Source organism: Lutjanus erythropterus, chromosome 14, assembly GCF_056507025.1.
Source record: "Lutjanus erythropterus isolate fLutEry1 chromosome 14, fLutEry1.hap2, whole genome shotgun sequence".
Taxonomy (NCBI): Eukaryota; Metazoa; Chordata; class Actinopteri; order Lutjaniformes; family Lutjanidae; genus Lutjanus; species Lutjanus erythropterus.
The window spans coordinates 5,438,022-5,450,046 of NC_139330.1; the positions used below are offsets into that span (position 1 = coordinate 5,438,022).

The following is a 12,025-nucleotide window of genomic DNA, read 5'->3' on the forward strand; positions in this document are numbered from 1 at the left end:
TCAACATGCAACATATTTATTCTATTCCTTGTTGGAGGATTATCTATGCACTCTAGGTAGTGCAAGGAAGTGAAGACGGCTATCCTAACACTCCATCTGAAATGTGTCTCCCTAATAAACAGCTTGGCTTGCCTTATCAAGCACACAAGCAATTAATTCACATTTCTCCTGGTGGCAGAATGACTACAGTAACAACATACAGGATGCTGATTTCTACACTGTCAGAGGACATCATGCACGGGAAGAAAGGCAGAAAAGGACGTCAGTAGCCACATCATAAGTGCACTAAAAAAATCTGCAAAGGAAGAACACCTTAGTATGTGTGTCTAGGGCTGCTGTCTTCTTAATATTAGTGTCAGAACAATTTTTTTTCTTTTTGGTGAGGACAGGGGTGAGAGCTTCAGTTGAATGTTGAGCAAGTTGCTGCAAGGTCGTCTTCTCATTCACAACGGGCGTTAGAGGTGAACATGGACATACAGCGATGGTTCAAGCTGCTTATATGGATCTTTCATTTCATTAATCATATCCTGAATAATTCACATCACTCAAAATTCCTATTGCAGCTCACTCTATTCTCCCTCATAGTGAAACCTATTAGCCAAAGAGGCTCAGCATATATTAACCAACATAATTTGTTGGCTGGCTCTTGATGATACCACTGTGGAGGTCACAGTACAGCAGGTTTCTGAGCTTCTCGCTGCCTGTGTGTGCGTGTGTGTTATATAAATCACAATCACATATAGAAAACTGGGAAACACTGTCAGCTAAAAACAATTTCCAAGCTTACCTTTCTCACAAAAAGTTCCAGTAAAGTGAAGCGGGCAGAGACAGGAAGGCTGAGCTCCAGCAGGCAGCAGCAGCTGATGACACGTTCCTCCGTTGCGGCAGACGCCGTCACGGCAAACTTGAGGTTCATGCAGAGGCTGTTCTGGTGTTTGTGTGGGAGCTGCCGTTGTTGTTGTGTTCACTGTGTCAGAGGTGGTCGATTGAGTTGTCAAACTTGATATACCTTGTATAGAACTTGTTGTCGAGGCTTCCATGGCATACAAAGTATATCTGCAAAATTGGAGAAAAGTTTGAGTTTAAGTGGACAAAAATCCAATTCATCATCTTTATTATTATTTGCTTTTAAGGCTAAATATATTTGTTCAGGCAATTTTACCTATTAAACGAGAGAATGTAAATGCAGTCATTTACAAAGCAGACAGATTTTTGACTACAATCCCAGGAACACAGGAAAACTCACAGTGTAATTCATCAAAGTAAGAGGACAGATTTCCCCCACAGATAAAGCAAAATGTGACTAATGTGGTTGTTTAATGATGTACCTATCAAAATAATAACAATCAAACATGGAATATCTGAACAGCATTATTTTTTACTATAAAAACATCAAATGCAGGATGAAATTTCAATCAAAAGATGAGTTACTGGCTAGGGAGCCATTGATTTTTATGTAGAATCCAAAGACTTTACCACCATCTGTAAAACTGGACAAAAGTTTTAGTTTAAATGGACAAAAATCCAATGTATCATCATCATGACTATTTGCTTTTAAGGCTCAATATATAAACTAGATTCTTGTTTAGTCAATTTTATCCATTAAATGAGAGGTAAATGCTCAAAGCTCAAGTGTTATTTATCATGGCTGCATCAGATAAAACAAAATGTGACTATGGTGCTTATTTAATGATTTATCTATCAATCAATACATTAATCTATATTATTTATCATCATTGTTATTATTTGCTTTTAAAGCTACATATATAAATGTGATTGTTGTGCAGCTAATTATACCTATTAAATGGGAGGTAAATGCAGTCATTTAAAAAGTGGACAGATTTTTTACAACAGTTTCAGGAAGACAGGAAAATTATTTATCACAATAAATTAACAGATTCCCTGAAGCGAAATGTGACCATGGTGTTTGTGTAATGATCTAACAATCAGATATATGTGTTAATGTGTTGGGGTCATTTGTTAGGGGGTGGAATTTTTTGAGTTTTTTTAAGAAACCAAACACTTTACCTGCATCTGGAAAAATGGACAAAAGTTTCAGTAGTTTAAGTGGACAAAAATCCAATTTATCATCATTATTGCTATTTGCTTTTAGGGCTAAATATATAAGATAGATTCTTAAATGAGAAGTAAATGCAGTCATTTACAAAGTTGAGAGATGTTTGGTTATAATCCCAAGAGACAAGAAAACTCAACAATAAGTGGACGGATTCCCTCCACTGCATCAGACAAAAAAAAATGTGACTATAGTGCTTGTTTAATGATCTAACTATCAAAATGTTAACTCACGAGTGTGTTATGATTTTGGGGAACTGGAAATTTTGAGAATGAGCCTGAAAAACAAGTTTTATTGACATAAAAAACATCAAACGCAGAGTGAAAATTAAATCAAAAAAGAGATCATAATGAAGCCATTGAGTTTGTTAGAATCCAAACACTTTACCTGCATCTGTAAAATTGGAGAAAAGCTTTGGCAGTTTAAGTGGACAAAAATCCAATTTATCATCATCATTATTATTTGCTTTTAAGGCTAAACATATAAATTAGATTTTAGTGCAGCCAATTTTACCCATTAAACGAGAGGTAAATGCAGCCATTTACAAAGCAGGCAGATTTTTGACTACAATCCCAGCAAGACAGGAAAACTCAAGTGTTATTTATCACAGTAAGTGGACTGATTTCCCCACTGCATCGGATAAAGCAAAACTACGGTGCTCGTTAATGTATTAACACACAAGTGTGTTTATTAATGTGTTGGGGTGATTTTTTTGGGGGGTGGAATATTGAATCTTTGAAGTATGTTTTACTAACATGAAAGCATCAAATGGAGGGTGAAAATTAAATCCAAAGTAAAGTTCATGATGAAGCATTAATTTTTTTAGAATCCAAACCCTTTACCTGCATCGGTCTATGTTGCTGCCAGCGATGGCATCAGATGTGTAAAAGCTTCTCATTTTATTAATTTCAATTATTTCGATGCAGCCAGTAAAGTTGTGGAAAGGCTTCGCTCTCTGTGGACAAAAGACAAAACTTTATTTAGATAATTAATTGTTTTCAACAGCTGTTTCCCGTCTTTTCCAGATATCAACATTAACATTCATGTAGCTTAATCAGTCCCTCCAGGAAGTTGCAACAACAATAATTACTGCAAATTCAACCAATTCTTGTAACACAAGCAATGTTGTTCAATTATAGCAACTTTTCTGCAAATTTGACCAATCACTGTAGCTTCCTGTGAGCTCCACCAATCATAGCAATCCTACACAAACGTCATACATGTATGTGTTAATGAACCCACTCAATCTTTTATTGTTTCTATCTTTACTTTGTAATCGCTACTGAAAAAAAAACAAAAGGTTTGTCATCGTTACTGACATTCACCAATGCTCTGTGCACTTTTTTTAAATTCTCCCTGTAACAAGTTGCCTTTGATTTTTAGAAAAGCTGATGTGAAATCAGGCATTTTAAGCTGCATCAATCCAAAAAAAGAACCTGCAAAATCCGGGAGGGATTGGTTTTAAGCATGTATGTCTTTCAGAATCTTGTGATTTTAGTAGGCAGCTGTCTTTTTTAAGTCTTACCTGATTGGGTAAATACTGCTGTGGCAGTCCACCTGCAAAGACGTGATTCATTCTTTGTATCATGTGTCCCAACCAGTAATTACTTGCTGTACTTTTGATTTTCTTATGACCAGAGAGAGTTAATTCGGCTTCACACGGGGTCAGGTGCTGTCTGAAAAAGAGGACAAAGACGTCATGTCAAATGTAGAACAAGCACAGGTACGCTAGTTGTGGTTCTACGTGAAATGCTTTCAGCATGTCACATTATCATGTTAAGGGAAGAAGTGTGTTGTACTCAGGGGATACACCAGTTATTATTTTCTCAAAAGTGAAAAGTGAGTCTCTTTGGACAATTTCATTTCACAAAATCTAAAATATGTAAATGTATTCCTTCAAATAAGAAAATAACCAAGTTTGGGTCAGATTTACAGTACAAGTTAGATTTCCCCTCTAACCTGTAATCACCTTATTGGCACCTTAAAATCTGATATCTAGAATTCTTATTTGCCTATTAGGATACTGCTAGAATTCAATGTTGTCATTATTTATTTATTTCATTATTTATTTTTCTTTGTGGATACAGGCATGATAAATTGCAATGTCCATGTCTTTGGGATTGTTATTGTATTGTCCCTACACTGCTTAAAGTAACAAAAAGATTATTTAAAACAATAACACATTTTAGAAAAAAAACACAATAAGTTGATAAGAGAAATGTTTTCTGTGCTTCCAAAAACAAAAAAAGGGATTTTCAAACTCTAAGAACAAGACAAATGTCTTTTGAGATGAACGGCTGCAAAGAAAACAGGCAACTTCATCTTCATCAGATAATTCGATCTTATGAATCTTTTCTTGTTTTTAACTTTAAAGAATTCAAAAGTTTAGAGATGAGAACAGTCGTCTGAGAAGCAGAGTGAAACACAGAATACGGAGATGTAAAAACTGAGGCAAAAGCATGTAATTGTTTTGTTTACTCTGTTGATACCTTCATTAATCACAATCCTTTTCTGCTCCTGCTGAAGTCCATTTTATTTTCTCTGGGTATCTTAAATGCCTTCACAGAACTATTTTGGACCCACCCCACAGCAATTCATAGATTTCAAAAACCAATTCTCCACTTTGAAACAACAGGGGAGAGCAGATAATTACCTAAGTGCAGATTCTGGACTAACCATCTGCAGCTCGAGGGTACTCAGGCCACAGATGCACATTCTCCTCTCCAGTGTCTCCTGATACCCCTTGTTCCCCGAGTGGAAGTTAGGAGGTCCGCGAAGCAATCTAGTCTGATTTGTTAAGCCTGTACTTTGCAGGCTGTTGCATACGCCGGCTAAACACTCGGGGCACTAACTCCGAGCTGCATAAGTCCTTCCTCTAGAGCCGGCGTGGAGAAGCGGTTAATTTAGAAGCAGTCTGCCAGAGCGGTCTGGCCAGCAGCCAGAGGGCACTGTGCTCACTGTCCTTGAGAAGTCAGCCCCACTGGGTTTCTATTTAACATATTGAAAAGCGTCTTTGACGGGAAGATATATTAAAAGTCTATAATGAGTTAGGCGGTGACGTTGAGGATGGCCATGGTGTTGTAGCTCTGGGTCAAATCAGACAAAGATGGACGGACTCGACCATCAGACAATTACAAAGAATTTGCTTTGTGACACCAGGAACCATTTTTCCACGCTCCCAACCCTCTAGTTATGACAGCTCTCTTTCTTGCAATGTCTCCAAGGGGCTGGTACAGAACATTATGATTGATTCATACTGCTGTTGTATTTTTCTTGCAGAAAAAAAACAGGGGTGGAGCTTTGCAGCCCTTAAAGCTGATAGGCCTGTCTGGATGCACTTGCATATTTAGGCCAGTGCAGCTTTCTGCCAAGAAACACAAGGCAACCTTCCCACTCAGCTTTGTTTTGACAGGAAATGATTTGCTCACCTTTGGCACAGTATGTTCATAATGACTTTCAGTACTTTACTTCTCATCTCATCTCTTTTAAAAAACCTTAAAGGAGCAATATGTAGCAAATGCACGTGCAAAAATGAGTACAGCAGTCCAAATAGTGAGTTGAAGCCATTGACTGTATATTAAATTGCTTGAAATCTTATTTAACATGCACTGTAAAACAAAATGCTCAAATTAATTAGTTATGGTTGGTTGGTTGATGGTTTATTACCATCTGGTGTGGAACTAACTGGGAAGTCGTCCTTAGAAACTGTTTGGAAAAGGGCGGGAATGTTCATAAAACACAAGATTTCTCACTACTCATAAACTCATAAAGTCATTAATTTGAATTTTAATTAATGTGAAACAGGCAAACAAAAACAGTTATTAGAACACCGCAGCTGTACTGCATACCTGCCAACATTGAGAGTGCAAAAGAGAGGTTTCAGAGGATTTGTTTCATGTATCCTGGTGACTTTTAAAGAATGAAAATGACAGAAGTATATAGCATCAGCATTTTTATGTTGAATACTTTTAATTTTACTTTTAATTCTCAGGAAAGAATAAAGAATAAAGAATAATTGGTTCCTCTGACAGGAACTTATGTAAATCTCTGGCATAAACTAATATTCATTACTTTTCCTCCATTCACTTATTTTTTGCCCCTGCCTCTAAAAGAAAACTGATTTGGCAGATTTTACAAAATGCATGTCCCTTTCCTTTAAAACTTTCTTTAAGAAACGGGAATTCTTCTTGGCTGTCTTGTTGTCCAGGTGGAAACATTAGACTGTTAGATTTGCATAAAGGGTTTATAAACACTGGACAGTCTTGTGATCATGAAAAAGAAAAAAAAGGTGTGAAAAATTTGTCAGAAATGGTGAGAAATACAGAATACGGTCTTGTCAGAGTGGCGAGTATTTCAACTTAACGTTTCCTTAATTTCTGATGACATATTGTGGTCATTTAATAATTTTTACAGTAAATATATTGCATATTTCTCCTTTAACTCATGCCTGTCTTAGTCTCTCAATCTCAGCAATAAGATCAATATAACAAAAAAGAACAGTACAAAAATTATCTTTGTCCAAACAGAACTTCTGCTAAAAAATGATAAAATGGCCTCTTTGCATTGAGGCAGAGAGTATAGGGACTTTATGTAACATTGCAAAGTGAACTGATTTGATTCGAGTTGAACATTAGCCACTTTGTTTCAGCTTGCAGCTCATACATAATAAACTTTGTGTCTTGAAACTAAACCACAATCTTTCTCATGTCAGAATATAATGGAGAGGGCTGGCAGCAAGATTGCACACAGGCTTAGGAACAATATAACTAAAGGGGCCACAGCCTCACTTTAAATCATTTAAACATTGATTTTGTGCTCGGCTCTTGCTTGTTAATCTTTTCGTAATGAAAAACTGCAAATGAAGACTTTAGAACAGCCAATAAAACATGGTCAGTGATCACTAATGCATTTTAATAGGCACATTCTGACGTTTGTTTTAGTTCTTTAAAATGTAAGCCCATTTGCCTGTTCGTAATAAAATCTAAATTCTCAGTCTGGTGATTTCTGCCAATTATATATCCTCCCTCGGTATTAGTTACAGCTCTTCTCAAAAAAAAAAAAAAACGTCTGTCACACTTGAAATGAGTGGATAACCAAGGATCAAGTTAATACCACCTGAGGTGCTAACACCATTTTAACAAAATTTATATATAATACTAAGTAGCTTATCATGAATGTGCCTCTTTTTTCTCAATAGATAATATACTCATGCCTGGAACAGATATATAACACACTGCATCTGGCTGATGTCTTTGCTAATTAAAAGCTGTAATATGAACTCATCGCTTATTACATCTGATATACGGATTTTTTTTGTCATACTGCAGCAGCATTTCATTTTCTATGAAGAAGCTGAATATGAATTGACCACCAGAACACAGATGTGAACATTCACACCCAAATTCACAAGATTTATGGAAAAGAACAAAAACAAAAAAAAGAACATACCTGATATTAACAATGTGAGCGTTGCCATCATCAACATGAATTAATGTACTGATCCGAGTAACCTCCTCCTCTTCGTTACAGCAGAAGGCGTACTGAAACATTTGAAAAAAGAGAATTTAAAAACTACTCTATCAACTGTATAAACAGGCCTACGCAAGGTTGCCAGATTAGTTTGTTTCCAGCCCAATATCTGCTCAACATCCACCAAAGTAGGTTAAAAAAACACCTGACAAAACTGGGGTTGGGTCAGATTACTTTGAAATGTCAGTTACTGAATACAAATTACACGGCAGTCTTTGTAATTAGTAACAAAACATAATCCACTGGATTACAAAAAATGTAATCTTACGTGAATACTTTTGGATTACTTCAAAATAAGACACTAAAAATATGGCACCTTGTAAAACATCTCAAAACATTTCCCATGCAGATTAAACACATTTTGCATATTCAGCATTTATAGGTGGTCAAATCAAATCACCACAAACTACAGATATACTGTTTTCTTTTGTGTTGTTTTTTGTCGCTGCTGTTTAAACAAGTTTCATAATTCTAAAATTGCCACATTTCATTAGGACATAATCAAACTGTAATCAAGTAATCCTTAACAATGTAACTATAATCTAATTACACATTTTTCAAATTTAACCTGGTCTGATTATAGTTACTTATTTTTGTAATCTGATTACTTTACTACCAACCCATTATTACTCAGCCCTTTGTATAAACTGATCATGACTTTCATGGACAAACGTGAGGAAAAACGATGTGCAGTTTACCAGGGTTCCTACTCATTTTCAATTTCAAAACTCAATATTTTCCAAGACTCACATTTCCAAACCTCTCTGCAGATTTTGGTATCCAACTTTCTGTTTTCATTTGGAATCCACAGCAAACACGACTCTATATTTAAAAACCTATAAACAGGGCTTTCAGAGGTAAATGGAGCGGTCGACCAGTGAAGAAAAAGTACCCAGTCTGTGGACATGCCCGCCCAGAGACAAAATTTGGTTGTAAACACTCAAATTTGGTGGCCTCTGGCACGTACCAATACTTTTACAATTCATATTACTTATTCCAATACATATTCAGAGCTAGAAATTATTGAAATCAAGTTCCATACTTTTCCATACTGCATGGGAACCCTGTGATTACAAAACTAGCAAATAACCATGTATGATAATTGTTTATCTTGGGTATTTACCTGCAAGATTCCATCCAGGATGAAGAGTTTCATGAAGAAGAAATCATTGTTTACTGGACCTTGGTCGGTATAGAGAATAGTTCCCTGGGATGCTTGAGTTTGAAATCTCACAGTGATGTTGTTGAGCGCGCTGAGGTCAATACCCTCAAACTCCAGGTATGAGTCCCCAAAATAGTGAAGGTAGCTTGAATCTAGGAAATAAGAAAACATAGAGAGCTGAAATTGGGGGGGAGGGTAAACAAAAGCAAGACAGTCTGCAGTTTATGCATCTTTACAGTAAATTCTGCTGAGATTCTCTATTGATCCCTGAAAGAAGAATTCATCTTTTCACTTGCTTCGTCCACAGGGAGTTGAGAGCACAGGGTGAGATACAGAGCAGCAACCTCAGAATTATTTAAGATTCACAGTCTGGATGAGGACGTCTAAGCAGGGCAGATGCTTGTTGCCACTGAGGCCTGAACACAGACCTTCTAGTTTCCGCAGTTGCAAAACAATGTTTCTGCATAAAATGTAAATGTGACCTGCAACCAACAAGTAACCTTGGTATCGTGGATGGAATACCTCTAAAAGAGACAAGAGAGCAGGCGATGCAGTGTGGGAAGAAGAGGCAAACACTAGATTATTATTATTGTGAAGCAGAAGAAAAGGCTTTCAGGGCTGTAGTGCACTCTTAGAAATAAGGATACCAAAGGGGTTCTTCGCAAAGTACCAGGGTTCTACCTTCTTTTTTTGAAGACAGGGTTTGTCGAGAATTTTTTGTAAATCTAAGGGTTCAATCTAAAGAATATTATTCATCCAAAGAACTCTTTTTGAGGTTCAAGAAGTCTTAGAATCCTTGAACATAAAAAGGTTCTTTGTAGAACCCATGGAGTATGTTCTCAATAAATCCCTTGGAATATAAAAGGGTTCTTGGTAGAACAATCTGAGTGTGTTGGAAACTTAAAACTAAGGGTGACCGTGCCTTTTCAGCTTTGGCCCCTCGGCTCTGGAACAGTCTTCCCCTTAATGTGAGATCAGCAGACTCCACAGAGACTTTCAAGCGACTTCTTAAATCTCACTTCTATAGAATGGCCTACTATGATTAATGTTTTATTGCTTTATTGTTTTTAAGAAAATATGTTGTATTTATCTGCTCTAAATGCATTTTTAAATGTTTCAATATGATCTTTATGCCTTTTTCCTTTTATTCTGTAAATCTTTTAATATGGAAAGCACTTTGTGCGTAAGCTTGAAAAGTGCTATATAAATAAAATTATTATTATTATTATTATTATTATTATAAAACCTGTGGAATATAAAAAGGTTCTCTGTAGAACCCACTGAGTGTGTTCTTGATAAAACCCTTGGAATATAAAGAGGTTTTCAACAGAATCTCCTTGGTGGGTTCTAGGTACAAGTTTTTCTCCATAGAACCCCATGGTTGAATTCTTGTTTGCACTCTTAAAAAGGTTCTGGCTAGAACCTCTCATAAGGGGTTCTGTGTGACACCTTTCACAAATGGTTTATGCATACCCCTTAGATTCTAGGTAGAACTCTCTGAAAGGGAGTGGAACCTGCATAAAAGGTTCTATCAGGAACCAAAAAGGGTTCTCCTATGTGGACAAGCCGAAGGAGAACGGTTCTAGCTAGCAGCTTTATTTCTAAGAGTGAGGTTCCTGCTCAGTGTAAAGGCGTACTGTAAATAGTCTTATTTGCCAAAAAGCAGTGAAGCATGCAAATGGCTCCATATCAGCCGAGAGAGGAGTCTTGGCTGAAATGAACGTATTCATACAAGTTTATTACATGCCTCATTTTATAGTGGAATAACTTGGCTTATATCATCCATGAGAATGGGCAATTATGGGAGATTTCAGTAAAAGTTCCACTGCCTGCGAGCTTATTGGGGGTAGTGACGCAGACAAACTTAAAAGACTGACTCAGACTGCAATTGGAGGCAGGCATTAGGGGTGCTCATGCTCAATATATTTCTCATTTGAAGGAAGTAGTGCAATTTGTTGCAGCAAAATCAAACCGGAGAGCCTCTTAAAATGAGAAGCATTCCTGGATGCACCTGTCTCATGCTCTCTCACTCCTTATCTGGAAAAAAAAAAAAAGAAAAGATTACACTAGAGAAATCAGCACAGCTCCTTTAAAGTTGTTGCCATGATTAATCGGGCAGCTACAAGTGAGACCTTTATCAATATTTGTTACACGTCAGCTCCTAATAGGCCGGGCCTCCTTTGATCTGACAGCGGGCCCCTCAGGGCATTTGGCAAACAAGCTAACCTAAATACCCCCATTTTCTCTGGAGAGCAATATGACCAATACCCCGAGGAGAATCCCCTGACAAAAAAAAGTGAGAATTATCAGGAGCAGACCTACTGTGATCTGTGAATTAATGAGGATAAATGCACACAGCAACAATGCTGTGCTGTCTCCTGCTTCACTCCTGACAATGGGGTTTGCCAATGCTGATGATGGAAAATTACCCCTCAGAGACAAAGCTATTCATTAATTTTAAAGCCTTGTTTAGTCTGTTGTAGTCTTTGATGCAGTCTGAGGCTGCTGCCAGGAGGCACTATCTTACCTCATTAGCAGTTAGCTTCAGTCTCTCCTTCAAAGGTCTCCTGTTTTTACCACTACCTTACAATCTCACTCCAGATTTTTCATCCACACGTTTCAGGCAACTAGTTGGGCTGAATCTAAATTGTAAATGCGTACAGTTTAAACTGTCTCCAGTTTTTTTCACTTTCAATTTCCTCTCATCCACAGAATCTGTATTTGCTTCACTGCAACAGGAAAAAGACGGTAAACATACTGCTGACCAGTTTGTCACTAAACTCTTAGAAATAAAGGTCCTAAGTAGAACCATATGGCTTCCTTTGGCTTGTCCCCACTGGAGAACCCTTTTGGGTTCCTGGTTGAGCCTTTTATAAAGGTTCGTCTTTCAGAGGGTTCTATAGAGACCCCAGCATAAAGGGTTATACCTAGAACCATCTGTGAAAGATTTCACTCTGACCCACCTGTGAAAGGTTCTATAGAGGACCTCTCTACAGTATAATCGTTCCAACCCAGAACCCTCTCTGGGGATTCTATTCAGAACTTTTCTAACTTCTAAGGATGCAAACGAGAACTTTTTTGTATTCCAAGGCTTTTATCAAGAACACAGGTTTTTGCAGAGAGAATTTTTATATTCCAAGAAATATATTTAGAACACACTCAGTGCGTTCAACCAAGAACCTTTTTATAATTTAATTGTTTTATCTGGAGCACACTCAAGCGGTTCTACTGAGAACCATTTTTATGTTCCAAGGGTTTTA

General features: G+C 37.1%; 1 protein-coding gene across 1 annotated transcript in view; it reads right to left on the reverse strand.

Moving 5' to 3' along the window:
- Window positions 1-12,025, reverse strand: part of eys (EGF-like photoreceptor maintenance factor) — a 266,834-nt gene that overhangs the window by 86,135 nt on the left and 168,674 nt on the right. Inside the window, exons 36-40 of the mRNA XM_084736538.1 lie at window positions 8,727-8,917; window positions 7,523-7,614; window positions 3,600-3,750; window positions 2,917-3,029; window positions 788-1,056 (exon numbers count right to left, since the gene is read on the reverse strand). Of these exons, the coding sequence (XP_084592664.1) occupies window positions 788-1,056; window positions 2,917-3,029; window positions 3,600-3,750; window positions 7,523-7,614; window positions 8,727-8,917 (816 nt within the window). The remainder of the gene's footprint in view (window positions 1-787; window positions 1,057-2,916; window positions 3,030-3,599; window positions 3,751-7,522; window positions 7,615-8,726; window positions 8,918-12,025) is intronic.